Source organism: Scyliorhinus torazame, chromosome 16 (genome assembly GCF_047496885.1).
Source record: "Scyliorhinus torazame isolate Kashiwa2021f chromosome 16, sScyTor2.1, whole genome shotgun sequence".
In the NCBI taxonomy this organism is placed as follows: Eukaryota; Metazoa; Chordata; class Chondrichthyes; order Carcharhiniformes; family Scyliorhinidae; genus Scyliorhinus; species Scyliorhinus torazame.
In genome coordinates, this window is record NC_092722.1 from 169,113,687 (window position 1) to 169,134,456 (window position 20,770).

The 20,770-nt window shown below is 47.3% G+C and overlaps 1 protein-coding gene across 2 annotated transcripts in view; it reads left to right on the plus strand.

Moving 5' to 3' along the window:
* atrnl1b (attractin-like 1b) overlaps nucleotides 1-20,770 on the plus strand; it is a 1,392,850-nt gene that overhangs the window by 268,946 nt on the left and 1,103,134 nt on the right. For both annotated transcript variants that reach the window (XM_072479459.1, XM_072479460.1), the window contains exon 9: nucleotides 149-332. In XM_072479459.1, the coding sequence (XP_072335560.1) occupies nucleotides 149-332 (184 nt within the window). The remainder of the gene's footprint in view (nucleotides 1-148; nucleotides 333-20,770) is intronic.

The window sequence follows — 20,770 nt, forward strand, 5'->3', positions numbered from 1 at the left end:
TTAATCCTTAAAACACTCGTTGCAGTAAAACATTTCTATTCTGTGCGGTAAGATTTAAGAATTATCTTTATTTGTGGATAGGAAAGAAACAGAAAATAGTATGTGCTAATCTTAATATACTTTTAAACTAGTTTTATTTCTTGTTCAGAGACCAACACGTGGTTAGTGACGGAGACCAAAGGAGCGATTGTCCAGGGTGGATATGGGCACAGCAGTGTTTACAATGCATTGACAAAATCAATTTATGTGCATGGAGGATACAAAGCATTCACAAACAATAAGTATGGCTTGGTGGATGATCTCTACAAGTACACAGTAAATAGTCGTACTTGGTAAGTGGAACAGTCAAGCATCCATTAAAGTGATTTTTGTTGCAGCATTTGATTTGTAATAGAAATGAAATTATGGTGGGGATCTTAATAGAGTCGAAATAGCGAATCCATTTTTTTTACTGTGCCTTACAGTGCTGTCCAGGAATGTTGGAAATAATTTGCTTATGAAAGCTTAAGCGTTTAAGGTTCCTCGATAAAATGGTGCATTTGGCTAGTTTGGCAGATTTTTCAATTGTATAGTGAGAAAGCAATTTTCTGCAAAACTGAAAAGCAACTTTACTGCATGCAGGAAAGTAACCCTAATTTTAAAACATTCCTAAATCCATTTTATTTGCCTACCTGTCCATTCCTCTGGAAGCACAACATTTTGGAGCACATAGTCTTTCTCATTAGTTGAAATACACTTAGGAATATAATGAAAATGGGAGAAAATGAGCTCATTAAGCTTTTATGATTTTAGCTTGCAGAATTTTTAAAAATCAAGGTGCAATGCCGATGATTTTGAATTCTTCTACAATATCAATATGTAATATACATTCGTAGTTACTTTGACAATTTATTATTAGCACAAATTCAAAGTGACTTTTTCCTGCCTTCAGAAAAGAGGTTACATTTGCTTATCACATGTTATCATGACTCTCAAAGGTCGCTAAGTGCTGCACAACTGCTGAATTGTTTGAAGTGGTAATTATGTTATACAAACTCTTTAATTAATCATATTGAATTATTACTCCTGTGAGTGATTAAAATAATTTTAGAAGGTCAAAATTATATTTCTGTTGATATGTGTGTGAACAGATTGTTCTGATCGCTAGATATTTCGAGTAAAATGTCCTAGTCCTGTTGCACACAATAAGAGTATAGATTCCTTTGTACAAACCTTACAAGTTCTGAAACAGTTGCAAGTCTCTTAAAAAGATGATGCATTAGATGATCCTACAAAGGTCTTCTCACTTAACAAGAATTCACTGATAATGTGAGAGATGGCAGCCTTTTATGAGATTCAGAATTAAATATAGAATTGAATATGTCAATTTTATGACAGAAAAGCAGAAATGGTACAGATCTTTGGTTCAAAATGGGTTAAAGCAGGCACTTTAAATGTAGCTTGTGTAATTCTTGTGGCACTGTTATAAATTAGATTTTAATGAGATGTTTAGCGGCACGGTAGCACTGTGGTTAGCACAGTTGCTTCACAGCTCCAGGGTCCCAGGTTCAATTCCCGGCTGGGTCACTGTCTGTGCGGAGTCTGCACATCCTCCCCGTGTGTGCGTGGGTTTCCTCCAGGCGCTCGGGTTTCCTCCCACAGTCCAATGATGTGCAGGTTAGGTGGATTGGCTATGCTAAATTGCCCCTAGTGTCCAAGAAAGGGTAGGTGGGGTTACAGGGATAGGGTGGAGGTGTGGGCTTGGGTAGGGTGCTCTTTCCAAGGGCCAGTGCAGACTTGATGGGCCGAATGGCCTCTTTCTGCACTGTAAATTCTATGATTCTCTCTCTCACCTGAATCTGATTGGTAATCTGGGGCGAAATTCTCCGGAAATGGCGCGATGTCCGCCGACTGGCGCCCAAAACGGCACCAATCAGACGGGCATCGCGCCGCCCCAAAGGTGCGGATTGCTCCGCATCTTTGGGGGCCGAGCCCCAACATTGAGGGGCTAGGCCGACGCCGGAGGAATTTCCGCCCCGCCAGCTGGCGGAAACGGCCTTTGTTGCCCCGCCAGCTGGCGCGGAAATGACATCTCCGGGCGGCGCATGCGCGGGAGCGTCAGCGGCCGCCGACAGTTTCCCACGCATGCGCAGTGGAGGGAGTCTCTTCCACCTCCGCCATGGTGGAGACCGTGGCGGAGGTGGAAGGGAAAGAGTGCCCCCACGGCACAAGCCTGCCCGCGGATCGGTGGGCCCCGATCACGGGCCAGGCCACCGTGGGGGCACCCCCCGGGACCAGATCGCCCCACGCCCCCCCCAGGACCCCGGAGCCCGCCCACGCCGCCTTGTCCTGCCGGTAAGGTAGGTGATTTAATTTACGCCGGCGGGACAGGCAATTTATCGGCGGGACTTCGGCCCATCCGGGCCGGAGAATCGAACGGGGGGGCCCGCCAACCGGCACGGCCCGTTTCCCGCCCCCGCCGAATCTCTGGTGCCGGAGACTTCGGCAACCGGCGGGGGCGGGATTCACGCCAGCCCCCGGCGATTCTTCGACCCGGTGGGGGGTCGGAGAATCTCGCCCCTGATGTGTGATAAAGTATATTTAAATTGGTTATGCAGGAGGTTAGCAAATTGATCTCTCAAAACCTAACATGGTTAAATAGAGGCTTGAAATGTTCTGTGATGATTCATACATTTTCACTCCCTTTCGTTTTTGGGGCGGCACGGTGGCACAATGGTTGGCATTGCTGCCTCATGGCTCCAGGGACCCGGGCCCAATTCCAGCCTCGGGTGACTGTTGGTGTGGAGTTTGCACTTACTCCCCGTGTCAGCGTAGGTTCCCTCCGGGTGCTCCGGTTTCCTCCCACAGTCTAAAGATGTCCGGGTTAGGTGGATTGGCCACACTAAATTGCCCTTAGTGTCCAAAAAGGTTAGGTGGGGTTACTGGTTTACGGGGATAGGGTGGAGGTGTGGGCTTGTGGGTGCTCTTTCCAAGGGCTGGTGCAGACTCGATGAGTTGAATGGCCTCCTTCTGCACTGTAGATTCTATGTTTCAAACTAAAGTCACAGTGGGAGAAGATGCACTGGATGGGTTGTGAGGCGGGTATGGTTAAATCGGAGATAAGTTGATTCAGAAGTTGAGGAATGTTTTGGGAGTAAACCATGGAAAGAATTGATAATTGATGCCGAGAAAGTTGAATGCATTGTAGATCAAAATAACAAGTTAGTGGCCAACATGTTTCTTTTCTCTGGGCTGTTGGAAGTGATCTCCACCATAATATGTTTTAATTATTGCCAGTAGTTGCGATTTCGGAGGCCATCTTCAATGAACATCTGTTTGAAGAATACAGGCTATGAATTTGTGGTTTGAGTGTAAGGATTGATATTTGTACCATTCAAATTTCTGAACGACTGTGTGAATGATGAAAATATTCAACATATCTGGAAGAATTGAAGCATTTTTAAACTCGATCTATTGGTCTAATGACAAATGGCAATTTTGACCAAGGCTGCAAATTGAAACCCGGGCTCAACCTAGAATCGTATCTTTTGGGTCCAAGCGTGACCCAAAATTTACTTATTGAAAAGTTTGATTCCTGAAGTGTGAAAACCAAAGCATATGTGTTTGTCGGTGAATTTTCTTCAGCAATGCTTCTGTGTGTAACTTTGTGTCACACCTGGGCCGAGCAGGCTCAAATATACTGCTATAAAATTGTGACCAAGGACAACTGAATGAATAGGTGACGTATCAGTTGAATTTGGGAAAAGTAGCTAAGTAGAGCTCCAGTTTAAAAGTAAAACTCCTGAAGATTAATATGACAGCCAATCCAATATAATCAGTCAGCTAAATGCTTTTATTTTTGAAGAGGAAAGAAATCAATGAATTGGCTCAAAGTATTTTCTAAAATTCACTGTTATCTTTGTTTCTCCACAATTTAAATAGATGAGAAACTTAGTCTTGAAAATAATGTTTGTAATTTATGTGAGAAATGTAAAAATAGAATTACACAAAAAGTGATTTCATTCACTTTTGTCTATTGTATGTTTGAAATGTCGAGAACAATGTTTTTGGTTGGAGGCCAGTTTCCAGAGATTCTCAGGCTGCAGTTCCAGGGCTTCACTGGCATGTGTGGTATTTAGACACAGTTGTTTATTTAATACAGCACAAAATGACGGTTGCATTCAGGTGCAATTTGATTTAAAAAAAAAATATTTTATTGAGGTATTTGAAATTTTTTATAACAGTAACATAAACAATGACATCAACATGGTAAAATAAACATTTCCCCCCCCCAAGCCCAATCTTCACACACCTCAACCATACAACAACAATCCGCCCGCCCCTCCCCCCCCTCCCCTTTGGAATACTGCACCAGCTGACATTTTAATTTTCCCTGAGAAAGTCGACGAACGGCTGCCACCTCCGGGAGAACCCTAACATTGACCCTCTTAAGGCAAACTTTATTTTCTCGAGACTGAGAAACCCAGCCATGTCACTAACCCAGGTCTCTACACTCGGGGGCTTCCAGTCCCTCCACATTAACAAGATCAGTCTCCAGGCTACCAGGGAGGCAAAGGCCAAGACGTCGGCCTCTTTCGCCCCCTGAAATCCCGGATCTTCCGACACTCCAAAGATCGCTACCTCCGGACTCGGCACCACCTGTGTTTTTAGTACCGTGGACATTGCCTTAGCAAAATCCTGCCAAAACCCTCTAAGCTTCGGGCATGCCCAAAACATGTGGACATGATTTGCTGGGCTTCCCGCGCACCTCGCATACCTATCCTCAATTCCGAAGAACTTACTCATCCCAGCCGCTGTCATGTGTGCCTGGTGGACTATCTTAAATTGTATCAGGCCAGGTCTGGCGCATGATGAGGAGGCATTAACCCTGCTTAGTGCATCCACCCCATAGCCCCGCCTCTATCTCTCCTCCTAGCTCGTCCTCCCACTTGCCCTTAAGCTCCTTCACCAGGGTTTCCTCCGCCTCCGAAAGCTCCTGGTAAATATCCGATACCTTCCCCTCTCCCACCCAGGTACTGGAGACTACTCTATCCTGTATCCCCCGTGGCGGCAGCAGCGGAAAGCCCGGCACCTATTTTCTCAGAGTCTTGCACCTGCAAATACCTAAAACCATTCCCTGCTGGCAATTTAAATTTATCCTCCAAAGCTTTCAAGCTGGGAAAGCTCCCATCTATAAATAGATTCCCCATCCTTCCAATTCCTGCTCTCTGCCAACTCCGGAACCCACCATCTAGCCTACCCGGTACAAACCTATGGTTATTATAAATCGGGGTCCAAATCGATGCTCCCTCCACTCTCTTATATCTCCTCCATTGCCCCCAGATCCTCAGAGCCGCCACTACCACCGGACTTGTGGAGTATCGGGCCGGCGAGAATGGCAGAGGTGCCGTTACCAATGCTCCCAGACTGGTGTCTTTACATGACGCTGCCTCCATCCATTCCCATGCCAACCCCTCCCCCTCTACCCACTTCCTAATCATGGCTATATTAGCCGGCCAGTAGTAATTGCAGAAGTTCGGCAGCGCCAACCCACCCTCCCCACGACTGCGCTCCAGCAACTCTTTCTTCACTCGCGGGGTTTTACTCGCCCACACAAAGCCCGAAATAATCTTGTTCACCCGCTTGAAAAAGGCCTTCGGGATGAAGATGGGAGGCACTGAAAGACAAACCGAAATCTGGGGAGGACCGTCATTTTCACGGTCTGTACCCTCCGCGCCAGTGACAGTGGGAGCATGTCCCATCTCTTAATGTCCCCTTCCATTTGTTCTACCAACTGGGATAGGTTTAACTTGTGTAGTACCTCCCATTTCCGGGCCACCTGGATTCCCAGATACCGAAAGCTCTTCCCTACCATTCTAAGCGGCAGCTCTCCCAGTCTCTTCTCCTGTCCTCTTGCCTGGATCGCAAACATCTCGCTTTTCCCCATGTTCAATTCATACCCCGCAAAATTGCCAAATTCCCCCAAGATTCGCAATACTTCCCCCATCTCCAGCAACGGGTCCGCAATGTACAAGAGCAGGTCATCTGCGTAGAGCGTGACCTGGTGCTTCTCCCCCCCCCCCCCACCCCCCCCGAACCAGCCCTTTCCAGTTCCTAGAGGCTCTTAACACCATGGCCAATGGCTCTATGGCCAGAGCAAACAGTAACGGGGAGAGGGGGCACCCTTGCCTCATTACTCGGTGTAGTTTAAAATACCCCGCCCTCAGCCGGTTCGTACGCACACTTGCTACTGGTGCCTGATAGAGCAGGCATTGTCAAACTGTGGGTGGGTCGCGGGTGGGTGTCGGGAAAGTCGCGGAGCCGTCCGTCACGGCACTCCCGATCACGCAAATCTGCGCGCAGCAGCCGGCTGTTAATAACGCTTGCTGCAAGTGGCCTTCAAAATGGCCACGAACACGTAAAAACAACGCGGCCGCACTGCGCATGAGTGCCTGATCATCGGTGCGCATGCGCGAAACTATGCGCATGCGCGCCTATGATCGGGCACGCATGTGCAGTGCGGCCGCTTTTTAAAAAAACGGTCGCAGCTTTTAGTTTTGCAAGTTCGGGTGGGGGGGTTTATTCATTTATTTTATTTATTTAATTTTTATTTTTTTCATTTATTTTATTCATTTTATTTTAATTTTTATTTACCAGATCGGGTGGGGGGGGGGGGGGTTTATTTGATAAAATTTTGAAGGAATAAAATGCAGAACTTTGCTCAGATGGAGACTCCATACTTTCCGACACCGGAAGGCTTCACCTTCATCCAACAGGTTCCATTGGAGGAGTGTGTACGAGGGCCAAAGGGACCAAAACCATTTCCTCCATTTTTGTCAGCAGCAAAAAAGGTAAGAGAAAATGGTAGGTCGCGCAGGTCAGCCGGCGTGGGTCGCGAAGGTCGGTCGGCGTGGATCGCGAAGGTCGGCCGGGTTGGGTCCCGAAGGTTGGCCGGTTGGTAAAAATGGGTCCCCGGAAAAAAAGTTTGAAGAACACTTGTGATAGAGCAACCGCATCCAGTCAATAAAGCCCTCATCAAACCCAAACCTTCCCAGCGCCTCCCACAGGTAATTCCACCCCTTAATTGGAAAAAATAATTGGGTAATCTAAATTTATAAAAATAAATAAATTTTAAAAATTGGGATAAATTGTTGAGTTATCTTCCAGAGGAAAACCGGACTGACCTGAAAGAGTTATTGATATCACGTGGGCAAGTTTGTGGAGATAATTTGGGAAGCACTAAAATGGCTATACATGATGTAGATGTGGGAAATGCTGTTCCAATCAAACAACATCCATATAACCCTTTCAAATGATGTGGAGATGCCGGCGTTGGACTGGGCTGAGCATAGTAAGAAGGGGCTGATTTAGCACAGTGGGCTAAATAGCTGGCTTGCAGTGCAGAACAAGGCCATCAGCGCGGGTTCAATTCCCATACCGGCCTCCCCGAATAGGCGCAGGAATGTGGCGACTAGGGGCTTTTCACAGTAACTTCATTGAAGCCTACTTGTGACAATAAGCGATTATTATTATTATTATTAAGGGTCTTCCGGTGGCGGCTATGAAGGAGTAAGTCGCACATTTGGTGGCTCCCGCTCTGATCTGACTTTTGGACCTTTCCCCCCGATTTTTTAACGGACTTGAATTGTAGAACGGATGTTAGTGGCAATTCTCTACTGAATTCCAACTTTGGTGCATGGAGAAAAGGACTGGAAGTGTTCGTAAGGGCAGAAACAAGAAGACAGAGAAGACTTGAGCTGTAGTTGCAACAGGGGACAGACAGCATGGCGGAGGGGCGAACCTCTGGCTTGTCAACCAAGCAGTCTATGGAGCAGCTGATGCAAGTCATCAAGAAGAGCTTTGCTACGCAAAAACGGGACTGCTCGGACCGAATAAAAGAGTTGATTGAGTGGTTGGAGCTCAGGTTTCACGCCCAGGACCAGGCGATCCAGAAGGTGGAGAAGGCGCTGGCTGAGCAGGAGGAGCATCAGACCGCGGTGGAGCTGGAGGTGGGGATGCTGAGGCACCAGCAAAAGAAGCTTCTGGAGAAGGTGGAGGACCTAGAAAATAGCTCCCGCCGGCAGAACCTAAGAATTGTCAGGATCCCGGAGGGGTCCGAAGGAATGGATGCTGGGGCATACGTCGCAGGCATGTTGGAGTAGCTGCAGGGGGATTGGGCATTCTCCCTGCCCTTGGAGGTAGATAGGGCTCACAGATCACCTGCGAAGAAGCCGCGAATGGGAGACCCCCCCCGAGGGCTATGGTAGTGAGATTCCACAGGTTCTCGGATAAGGAGCATATGCTGCAGTGGGCCAAGCAGACACGGAGCTGTAAGTGGGACAATAGCATCCTGCGGGTTTACCAAGACCTGAGTGTGGAGGTGGCCAGGAGGAGAGCAGGCTTCAATCAGATCAGGGCGACCCTTTTCAAGAAAAAGGTGAAGTTTAGACTGTTATACCCAGCCCGTCTCTGGGTCACGAATGAGGATCAGCACTTTTACTTTGAGTCGCCTGAGGACGCGTTGGACTTTGCAAGAAAGAAAGGGCTGACGAAGGTCTGAGAACTTTTGAATTTGGCTGCAACATTCGTGTTTCTGTTTTCTCTGTTTTGTTTCGCTGTTTTTGTAAAGACCTTCTCGTTTTGCTTGGAATCAGCAGTAGAGCTGAGTGAGTTTAGGTTTTCATTTGCACTGTTGGGGGATGGAGGTGTGTTAGTTTGGATCTTGGTGTTTTTCGGTTGGGCAATTGTGTGGGGATTGTTTGATGTTGGAGTTTGTTTGTATGAGCGGGGGGAGGGTGGGGTGGAAACAATAGGTGGGAGACTATCTGGCGCCGGGGATGGGGGCCACCAAGCTAGCTGGGTGAGCTAGCTCTCGGAAGCGCAGTGGGGGGTGTGGGCATATGTTTGATTTAGGAAAGGGATTGGGTTATAGGGTGTTGTTGCTAGGGGTGGGGGGAGGGGGGTGAATGTTCTGCTGGCGAGGGAGGGACTTGGTCTGAGGGACAGAGAGGAGGTTGGGGGCGGGGACTGCCTGGGGATGGACAGGTGGAGGCGCGGATCACGGGCTGGTGGCGGGCCTAAAAAAGGGATGACTGATCGGCGGGGGGAGGGGCGCACAATGAGCCCCCCAACTAGGCTGATCACCTGTAATGTTCGAGGGTTAAATGGGCCGGTCAAAAGAGCACGTGTGTTCGCGCATCTTAGGGTAATGAAGGCAGACGTGGTAATGTTGCAGGAGACGCACCTTAAGGTAATGGACCAGGTTAGACTGAGGAAAGGCTGGGTCAGTCAGATCTTTCATTCAGGACTAGATTCAACGAATAGAGGGGTCGCGATCCTGATCAACAAGCAGGTGGTGTTTGAGGCGGGTAGAATAGTCTCAGACCTGGGAGGTCGGTACATTATGTTCAGTGGGAAACTGGAGGGGGTGCAGGTGGTATTAGTGAATATATATGCGCCAAATTGGGATGATGTGGAGTTTATAAAGAGGATGCTGGGGAAGATACCGGACCTGGACTCGCACAGGTTGGTCATGGGCGGGGACTTCAACACAGTATGGACCCGGGCTTAGACCGGTCAAGCTCGAAAACGGGCAGGGTGCCAGCAATGCAAAGGAACTAAGAGGGTTCATGCAGCTGATGGGTGGGGGGGGGGGGGGGGGGGTGGATCCATGGAGGTTCAGGCAGCCGGGGGTGAAGGAGTTCTCCTACTCACACGTGCACAAAGTGTACTCCCGGATTGATTTCTTTATTTTGGGCAGGGTCTTTCTGGCTGGGGTAGTGGACATGGGGTATTTGGCAATTACAATCTCAGACCATGCACCGCACTGGGTTGACCTGCAGGTTAGTAAAGATAGTAATTAGCACCCGCACTGGAGGTTAGATGTGGGGCTTTTGGCGGATGAAGGGGTGTGCGAGCGGCTGAGGAAAGGCATTCAGAGCTACCTGCAGGTCAATGACACCGGAGAAACTTCGGCAGCAGTGGTTTGGGAAGCATTGAAGGCGGTGGTAAGGGGGGAGCTGATCTTGATCCGGGCTCATAGGGATAATGTTGACAGGGCAGAGACGGACAGACTGGTAAAGGAGATATTACAGATCGATAGAGGTATGCGGAGACCCCAGAGGCAGGGCAGCTGAGGGAACGGCGGAGGCTGCAGGCGGAGTTTAGCTTGCTGACCACAGGTAGGGCGATGGAGCAGCTGAGAAAAGCGAGGGGGGCGATTTATGAACATGGGGAGAAGGCCAGCAGAATGCTTGCACAGCAGCTTAGGACGAGGGAGATAGGGAAAGTAAAGGACGGTGAGGGGAACCTGGTTGGTGATTCGGTAGGGTTGAATAAGGCGTTTAGAGATTTTTACAGCAGGCTGTACAGGTCGGAACCCCCTACGGGGCCGGAGGGGCTGTGGCGCTTCTTGGAGGGGCTGAATTTCCCAATGGTTGACGGAGAGCGGGTAGAAGGGCTGGGGTCCCCAATTGGGCTGGAAGAGATAGTGGAGGGCTTGAAAGCCATGCAAGCGGGTAAAGCCTCGGGTCCGGCCGGGTACCCAGTGGTGTTCTATAAAATGTTCTTGGGGATACTGGGGCCAGTGTTGTTGAGGATGTTCAATGAGGCAAGGGAAAGAGGGGTGCTGCCCCTGACGATGTCACAGGCAATGATTTCGCTGATTCTTAAGCGGGACAAGGACCCGGAGCTGTGTGGGTCCTACAGGCCGATCTCCCTGCTGAATGTGGATGCCACATTGCTGGCCAAAATCTTGTCTTCCAGGATTGAAGACTGTGTTCCGGACGTTATTGGGGAGCACCAGACGGGGTTTTTAAGGGCAGGCAGTTGGTCGCCAATGTAAGAAGGCTGTTTATGTGATCATGATGCCCCCGGAAGATGGGGAGGTTGAGGTAGTGGTTGCAATGGATGCAGAAAAGGCTTTTGATAGGGTAGAATGGGATTATCTGTGGGAGGTACTGGAACGGTTTGGATTTGGGCAGGGCTTTATTGACTGGGTCAGGTTACTGTATCAGGCTCCTGTGGCAAGTGTGCAGACGAACAGGACAACTTCAGACTATTTTAGACTGCACCTGGGACGAGACAGGGATGCCTCCTCTCCCCACTGTTGTTTGCGCTGGCTATAGAGCCGTTGGCAATTGCTCTGAGAGCTTCAAGGGGCTGGATGGGACTGGTCCGTGGCGGGGTGGGGGGGGGGGGGGGGTGGAGTGGAGCGCAGGGTTTCGCTCTATGCGGATGATCTGCTTCTGTATGTTTCGGACCCAGTAGAGGGGATGGAGGAAATCATGAAAATTTTAGGGAAATTCGGCCAGTTTTCGGGATATAAGCTAAACATGGATAAGAGTGAGATGTTTGTGGTTCAGGTGAGGGGACAGGAGGGGCGACTGGGAGAGCTGCCGTTTAGGTCAGTAGGGGGTAGTTTTAGGTACTTGGGCATCCAAGTCGCGCGGGAATGGGACCGGCTGCATAAATTGAATCTGGCCCGGCTAGTGGACCAAATGAAGGACGATATCCGGAGATGGGATGCGCTCCTGTTGTTGCTGGCCAGGAGGGTACAAACGGTGAAAATGACGGTCCTCCCGAGGTTCCTATTTGTAATTCAATGTCTTCCCATTTTTATTCCACGGTCCTTTTTTAAGCGGGTCAATAGGATGATCACGGGCTTCGTTTGGGCGGGCAAGACCCCGCGGGTAAGGAAGGTAATGCTCAAGCGGAACTGGGGAGAGGGCGGGCTGGCGCTGCCATATTTTAGCAACTATTACTGGGCGGCTAACATAGCCATGATCAGGAAGTGGATGGTGGAGGAGGGGTCGGCGTATGGAGGCAGCTTCTTGTAAGGGCACCAGTCTGGGGGCGTTGGTAACTGCACTCTGCCGTTCCCGCTGGCGCGGTACTCCACCAGCCCCGTGGTGGTCGCGGCCCTGAGAGTTTGGGGCCAGTGGAGGCAGCATGTGGGAACAGTGGGAGCATCGGACTGGGCCCCAATTTGTGATAACCACCTATTTGCCCCGGGGACTTTGGACGGGGGGTTCCAGTTATGGCGGGGAGCAGGGATTGAGAGGGTGGGGGATGTGTTCATAGAGGGGAGCTTTCCGAGTATGGGGGCGCTGGAGGAAACGTTTGGGCTGGCGAGGGGAAACAAATTCAGATATCTGCAGGTCCGGGACTTCCTTTGTAAACAGGTGGCAAACTTCCCGCTCCTACCACTGAGGGGGATTCAGGATAGAGTAATTTCCAGAGGGTGGATAGGGGAGGGGAGCGCCTCGGTCATCTATAAGGAGCTTATGGGGTCGGAGGAGACGGAGACCGAGCAGCTGAAGCATAAGTGGGAGGGGGAGCTGGGAGTTGAGATAGAGGATGGTTTATGGGCAGACGCGTTGAGCAGAGTCAACGCGTCCGCAACATGTGCCAGACTCAGCCTGATACAATTTGAGATTGTGCACCGGGCTCACATGACAATGGCCCGGATGAGCAGATTCTTTGGGGTGGAAGCCAGCCAAAGAAGGTGTAATTTCGATCTCTCTGCCATCTAAAGACTATCTCTAGATCATTTGGTGAATTCAGAGTGATAACTGCTCTCAGTAGAGAATTTAAACCTGATGTGCTTCTGTAAAAAGGATTTTTGTCTTCTGGATGTTAAAAGGAAAGTTTAAGGATTACTGAGAGTGTTGTATTCTTTGTGGGGGGGGGGGGTGTATTTGAATTGGTGGTTGCGAAGATATTCACTGTATGTTTTAAAAAGGTTAATTGAGTTCATAGAATAAACATTGTTCTGCTTTAAAAAATGCTTTCAAATTTCTGCTGCAACACACCTGTAGAGTGGGCCGTGTGCTCCCCATACCACAATCTCGTAAAAGTCGTGGGTCAGGTGAACTCCATGATGCACTTTGTGGTTCTCTAAACCGTGGCCCATAACAAGTTAATGTTGCAGGACAGGATTGCCTCGGTAGAATGCTCTTTCAGAGAGTTGGTGCAGACTCCATGGTGTTGTAAGACTTTCAAAACAGGGACAACAATGAATCACCGTCCATTCAGAAACAAAGAAATATAATCCGTAGCAGTAGGACATGAATCATGTTTTAGGCAGTTGTATGGGTTCCCGGGCTTGACATTTTTCCGTCGACAATTGCCGGCCCAACGATGATAATTGGGGAGGGATAATTTGGGGTAATTGGGGAGGGGTGATGAGGAGGGATAATTGGGAAGAGGAATGGGGTGAGATAATTGGGGGAGAGAAATTGGAAGGGTAATTTTCAGAGGAAATAGGGATGGGGTAACCCAGACAAAGGTAATTGGAAGCTGAAGGGGGAATGGGCAGTTGTAATTGTGAGGAGGTGAAAGGGTATGGTAATGGTGAGGCGAATAGGGAGGTGTAATGGGGAATCCTTAAGGGGATGGGAGACCTGTGAGGGGTTAATGAGAGAAAGTGGAAACAGAGGGGTGTGAGGGAATGATAGGTGAAATAAAGTAGCAGGGAGTTAATCAAGAGGGATAGTGTGTGTGACAACGACATCGTTGCGACAATCACCAGACAGAAATGTTCCCTTCCAGTCGGGAAACACTTCAGCAGTCAAGGGCATTCAGCCTCTGATCTCCGGGTAAGCGTTCTCCAAGGCGGCCTTCAGGACGTACGACAACGCAGAATCGCCGAGCAGAAACTTATAGCCAAGTTCCGCACACATGAGTGCGGCCTCAACCAGGACCTGGGATTCATGTTGCATTACATTCATCCCCCACCATCTGGCCTGGGCTTGCGAAATCCTACCAACTGTCCTGACTTGAGACAATTCACACCTCTTTAATCTGGGGTTACCCCTATCTCTGGATCTGTAAAGATTTAATTCCCTGCAAATGCTCGCATTCTAAGCATTGTCTGGCATCTTTGAATTTGTCTAGATATATATGTTCCTGGAACATACCTCTTCATTCACCTGAGGAAGAGCAGTGCTCCGAAAGCTAGTGTTTGAAACAAACCTGTTGGACTTTAACCTGGTGTTGTAAGACTTCTTACTGTACACATCTTTGGACTGTGGAAGGAAACCGGAGCACCCGGAGGACACCCACGCAGACATGGGGAGACCGTGCAGACTCCGCACAGAAAATGACCCAAGCCGGGAATCGAACCTGGGACCCGGGAGCTGTGAAGCAACTGTGCTAACCACTGTGCTTCCGAGCTGTTGTGACAATTAAAATGTGACAATAGTAATAACAAAGCTGATACCATCAAAAGCAGATGGGCAACTCCTAGTATTGATGAACATGGGAACGAGGGCCTCTTCTGTCTGCCCAATTTGCACGGGCTACACGTTAAACTGAAAGTTGTCGAACAGCCGAGACTGCCGATACACTACAGTGGGAAGGAGATTGAGTCACTGGGTGTATGTGAACTCGAATAATGGGTGCACGACACAACTCACATGATACCATTTTCTATTATGGACATGAAAAGCGAGTCCATCATAGGAGCGAATGCATGTGAGGCCCTGGACTTATTTGAATGAGTTTTATTGAATGATGGGCCCCAGGCCCCATCAACTTCTCCAACATGTCCATCACATAGGCCCTCGCATCCGATCCCTCACTGCCTTCAGGGAGATTCTGCCTTTTAGATCTATTCTCCAGGTCCTCCAGCTTCTCCTGCATTCTTTTCTGGCGGTTGTTCATCATCCCCACCTTGCTTTCCAGCACGGTTAAATACTCCTCGTGCTCGGACAACTTTTGTTCGACCTCCTGGATCGCTCTCCCGTGGGTTTCCTGATTCTGAACCACTTGACCAATCGAAGCCTTAATCGGGTCCAGCGTGTCCTTCTTCAGCTTGGCGAAGCAATCCTCGAAACACTTCACCAGCTGCTCCGTTGACCACTGTGCCGTCTCCCCGCGGCCCTTGCTCTCCGCCATGCCGTCCCGTGTTACCAGCTCTGCTTGCGTCTCCCTTATAGGACTTTGTCTTCTCACACGGCCACTTCTGGTCCAATTCTCCATACACCGGAGGGGGGATTTCTCCTTACTGTCTCACTCTTCACTGATATATCCCATAAAATCCGAAAAGAATCGGGAGAAAAAGGTCCAAAAGTCGTTACAGGTGGGAGCTATCAAATGCGCTACCTACTTCTCTATGGCCACCACCGGAAGTCGCAATTTGATTTTTAATGGCATGGTAAGTAGATACTTGGTAGTACAGAACTTGAGTATGACTGAAGAAAGAGATGTTGTTGATGCTTTTTTGTCTTGGCACCCATGCAAGAATATCAAATTACACAGGGAACAGCAACTTAGATTGCATTTAAAAAGGGTGCTGATTGGTCGTCAAATGGACTCTGGTTGCAGCATTGGAAAATGCACCATGGCTTTGTTTAATGAAAAATGGCAATTACGTCCGATTGCTGAGGACGGGGCCCTACGTATGAATATATGTAGCTTCTAGCATGCATATTGAGCCACCACATTGCAAGCTCGACTGATGATCTTAAAGGTTGGGTGTCAGTGTAACTCTTAGCACACTCAAAATTGTTCAGCAAGTGCTGCCCAATCATGGGATCACTTCTAATGTTGGATGCACATACTGAGTTTTGCAAGTATGGGTTGGTTGAGTACAATGTGCACAACGGGTGCTGAACTGGATCAGACTCCAGAATACAAGTTGTCACTTAAAAGTCTGTGGTTAGCAGTCAGTGTGGCGAATAGCAAGCACCATTTCTTTGTTGGTGGGTGCAAAATTAGAATAATTTTAGAAAGTATTAACGGAAAATATTTATGGTAAAATTTCTTCAGAAGTGTGCACAGATGTTGAAATTTTAATATGGATATAATTTAGTATATTAGATATTACTAGCGTAGTGAATAAGCGAAATACATAAATGTTTTCATGGAAAATAAAAAATTACTTATGTCTGTGCCACAAATGTCTTTCCAAATTCAGTGAATTGTTAATTCAACATGAGTAATATCTTTCAGTTTATACTTTCTTTTTTAAAAATAAATTTGGAGTATCCAATTATTACTATTTTTCAATTAAGGGGCAATTTAGCGTGGCCAATCCACCTAATGTACACATCCTTGGGTTGTGGGGGTGAAACCCACGTAGATACGGGGAGAACGTGCAAACTCCACACGGACAGTGACCCAGGGCCGGGATTCGAACCTGGGTCCTCAGCGCCGTAGGCTGCAGTGCTAACCACCGTGCCACATGCCGCACCTCAGTTTACACTTTCATGCATGTGCTTGTCCTGTGTTCTTTAAATGAAATATCAATATTTGTATTTGTGATAGTAGTTATTTATATTTCAGCAACAATACCTGGGAGTAACTTGTCGCAGTTCTTCAATAATCTTTTTCCACTATTATGATCCAAGACCAGACCCCAACAGTGGCTAGGATATGGACCAAAACCCCAATATTTTTGTTTATTTTGCAAGGCTGTGCGGAAAAAATACTTTACTCCTGGAGTGATTGCACAAATTATTAACACAGTACTAAACACTTTAACATCACACCCGAAAATAGCTTACAATTAATTACCTATTCACGACGCCCTGTGCTGCTCTTGCTCATGTATTTGCTTTGTTTGGCCCCTTGTTTCGCACTGTAATCAATCACTATTTGTCGATGTACCATTTGTCACTGTTCTCTGTTGATTATTCTTTTGTCTACTATGTACGTACTGTGTACATTCCCTCGGCCGCAGAAAAATACTTTTCACTATACTTCGGTACATGTGACAATAAATCAAATCAATCAATCAATTACCCCTAAAACAATACTACTAAATACCGTACATACAATACCCTTCATTTCTATCGCTATTCCCAATGAAACAACAAGAAAGGAAAATCATACAGCTCTGAATCCATTCTACATTTCAACGGCACAGAGGAATATTTGCTTTCCAGAACAGAACCCCAGCAGACTCTGGCTGGATGCCTTCAAAAAGCTTTTTCAACTGGTTTGTTTCAGTTTCCCCCCTTGTCCTCAGATAAGTTGGCACTGCTTTAAATACCATTAATCTTTTTTAATCATCCTACTGTGAGAGCAATAGATCTTACTTGTGGACTCGGTGTTAGCCAGATCAGAACTCAAAAGCTTTCTCAAAATGTCTGAATGCCTTAGTTCTACCCAGCAATGACATAATCTCCCCAAGGTGAAAACAAATTAACTCCCCAGGGTATCCCCCCTAACCAAACAAGGGTGCATTAGCTCAGGCTTTTACCATAGTTAATTTCACCTCTGGCTCCTAAAAGCTTCCTGGTCTTGCAAAAAAAGTTTATTTTAAAACCATGACTATTGCAGTCAAATACACTCTAACCCAGACTGTAAACCCTAAAATTTCCAAAGGTTTATAATCCAATATATCTAAAATCCTGCATTCGTCACACCACATACTAGTAGGATACCTTTTTAACAGGACTCGCACAATGTAATTAAATGATTATTAATACGCAAAGTACTTCATTTTGAGTAAAAATACTCATGAAAACACTGAAAAAATCCCTTTTAGTTGCGTCCAGAAATAACCCTTCTTTTCACCTCATAGGACTTTTGAGTTAAAGATATATTCCAGCTAACAATTTCTTAATTCTGTTGAATATTTGCCATGGGCAATGTATAGTTGAAAGTTCAGCTCATTCTAAATGTTATGAAAATGAGTCTTGATTTTCAGGCAATCAATTAATTTTAAATGCCACTAGCTTGTAGCAGTTTGACATTGGTGACTTTGATTTGTTTGATGCAAGCATCAAGCTTTAGATTGAAAGCTGAGGGAATACAATCCCAGCTTTGATCTTCTGTACCCTTCTAAAGATAATCAATAAAGCTTAACTAAAGCCTCCATTATTATTTAGTTGCTTAGCCTTTATTCCTGGAAGGGAAATCATTCCCAAGCTACTCTCTGATATCCTAGTAGCTAATACCACTGAAGTATGGCTGAAGGTGGTACATAGCATGGGGAGAACAGAGTTGGGAATGGTGGGAAAAGAACACCATACAGAAATAGCTGCTGGGTCCAAACATTTGATCCCAATGTAGCAGGCAATTTCGGGGTTAAACAGACTGAGGGGAAATACTGCAAGCATGGAGTCAGAAGGATAGCAAACACCTGGCTGAGTTACATTTTCCCAGTCAGACTAAAACTTGTTAGTAGGAATATACATGATGCCCCAGATCTATTGTTCTTCGGGCCACTCCTGACTGACCAGCCATTAGCCCATTACAGAGTCTGATGACCTCTTTGCCCGTAACAGCCTCCCCGAACAGGCATTCAGTTGGAGGTTAGCTGCATATCAATAGCATATCTCTGTTCTTCTGTACAAACGGGAGTGGGCCATTAAACGGCAAGATAACGATGATCGGCCCAAGTTCAGCAACCCCAGAGAACCTTTATTTGAAGGGCTGGGCGGAGCTCAGAGAAAGAGAGAGAAAGAGAAGGCTTTGGAAATTGACTGAGAAAGGTCATGAAATTTGCCACCGAGGCAGGCTTTGGAAAAGGGTTCTGAATGAATGTCCAGAACAGAAGAAGACTTGCTTTGTAAATGCAAGTTAGGAGGGGTAGCATGGTGGCACAGTGGTTCCATTCTACCTCACAGCGCCAGGGTCCTGGGTTCAATTCCGGCCTCGGGTGACGGTGTGGAATTTGCACTTTCTCCCCATGTCTGCGTGGGTTTCCTCTGGGTGCTCCGGTTTCCTCCTGCAGTCCAAAGATGTACAGGTCAGATGGATTGGCCATGTTAAACTGCCTTTTAGTGTCCAAAAGATTAGGTGGGGTTACTGGGTTACCGGGATAGGGTGGGGGCGTGGGCTTAAATAGGGTGCTTTTTCCAAGGGCTGGTGCAGAGTAGATTGGCTGAATGGCCTCCTTCTGCATTGCAAATTCTATTATTCTACGATTCAGTCTTTGATTTTATGATTGTCTTTGACTTCCTGTGTAAGTGGCATGAGAGCTGCATGTTCTGTTAAAGTGCTGTTTAAAGGGAACTAGTGTGAAGGTTAAGAAACTACATGTAATCTGTTGAAGTTTAAAAGTTTAAATATTTTTTTTTTCTTTTGTTTTAATAAAGTTTGTTTATAAATAACCAAGCCCTTTTTCTTATATTGTCACTCCTGGAACGAATCAATCTTTCTGTACCGTCTTAAAACTTTAAAACGTCATGGCTCTGGTCCAGTCTCTTAGCCACTGTTGAGAGCTGACGAGACCTTCGTAATTACTCCAGTTTTGTTGCTATTACCATTCTCTGGCTTTCAAATCTATATTTGAGATTGGAGGCTTCCTTTTTATCCCTCTTGTATGATACAGTACTTTTTAAGTCAGGAATCCTATTGCTGGATATGCATTGAAATTGTAAAGCAGGTTTATTGATTATACCTGAGGTCTAATGTCTCAATTTGTTTTCAAATCAAATTTTTTTGGGTAAAATTTGAGAACTTCCACTTTTTTCCATAAATATGATGCTTTCACCTAGGCCATTTCTGACGTATTTCAGTGGATATGATTAATAAAATGCAGCAATTGTATTCACAGAGCACTTTTCATGTTGTTGGGATGCACCAACCGGCTCCACGGCTGGTGAAGCATTTTTGAAGTTAGTCACTGTGTTGTAGGCAAAATAAGCAGTCAATCTGTGCAGATGAGGCTAACATTTTTTGCCCATCCCTAATTGAGCCTCTGAGTGGCTTTTTATGCCATGTCATTGGACAGTTAAGGGTCAGCCACATGTAGGCCAGACTGAGTAAGGATGGCAGATTTCCTTCCCTAAAGAGCATTAGTGAACTAGATGGATTTTAACATCAATCAGTAATGGTTGTCATGGTCACTATTGCTCTGACTAGATTTACAATTCCAGATTTATTAACTGAAATTAAATCCCACAAGCTCCTGGGGTGGGATAAGAACCCGTGTTTCTGAAAGAGCATTTATCTGGTCCTCTGGATTATTAGTCCAGTGACATTACACCTATATAACTGTCTCCTTGATAACCTGTGTTTAGCAATGTTGCTCAATGTATATGTTTCCCAGCACAATGGAGAACCCTCCAGCCTCTTCAAATGGTGCTTTGGGATTCATTATGTCTACCTCAGAGGGATAGATTTACTCCATATTTAAAAGTTCATGGGCTGGATTCTCCGCTCCCCGACGCCGAATCGTACTCTAGGAGTACGCCGCGCCAATTGTTCACCACCTCAGGCCATTGCCTGAGTCCCGCCCCGCGATGCTCCGTCCCCGACTGACCGACTTCCCGACGGCGTGGGTTATGTCTGCTCACACCATTGGTGAATTTGGCGTGGCGGTTGCGGACTCAGTCCGGGGCCACCACAGTCGGGGGAGGGACAATCGGCGTGCAGGAGGGGCTTAATTCGGGGCTGGGGGCACTGTGGGCGGGCGGTCCAGGGCACGCGAGCGGCCGATGGAGGGCACTACTTTGGCGGTCCAGGTGCGCGGGCTGAGTCCGCCATGGAGCACGGCGCAGCCGCTGAAGGCCGCCGCTGTGCGCATGCGCGGCACCTGAACCGTAAGTGCTGGGGGCTGTATTGGCAGCTAGAGCTGCAAGCTCTACGCTGCCTCCCTGCTAGCCCCCAGCAAAACGGGGAATCGGTGACCGTTTTGCTCCAGTTTTCCTGGCGTAACACACCACTGTTTTCACGCTAGCCCCATATCTCAAACTATGCAGCACTCAGTTGGTCCTGCACTGAGAGGTCTAGATTATTACTCTAAAGTGGGGCTTTATCCATCTTATTCTGAGACACTATTACCATAGAATAGTAATACTGCCGCAAAATAGAATTGAATATATCCACCTGTATT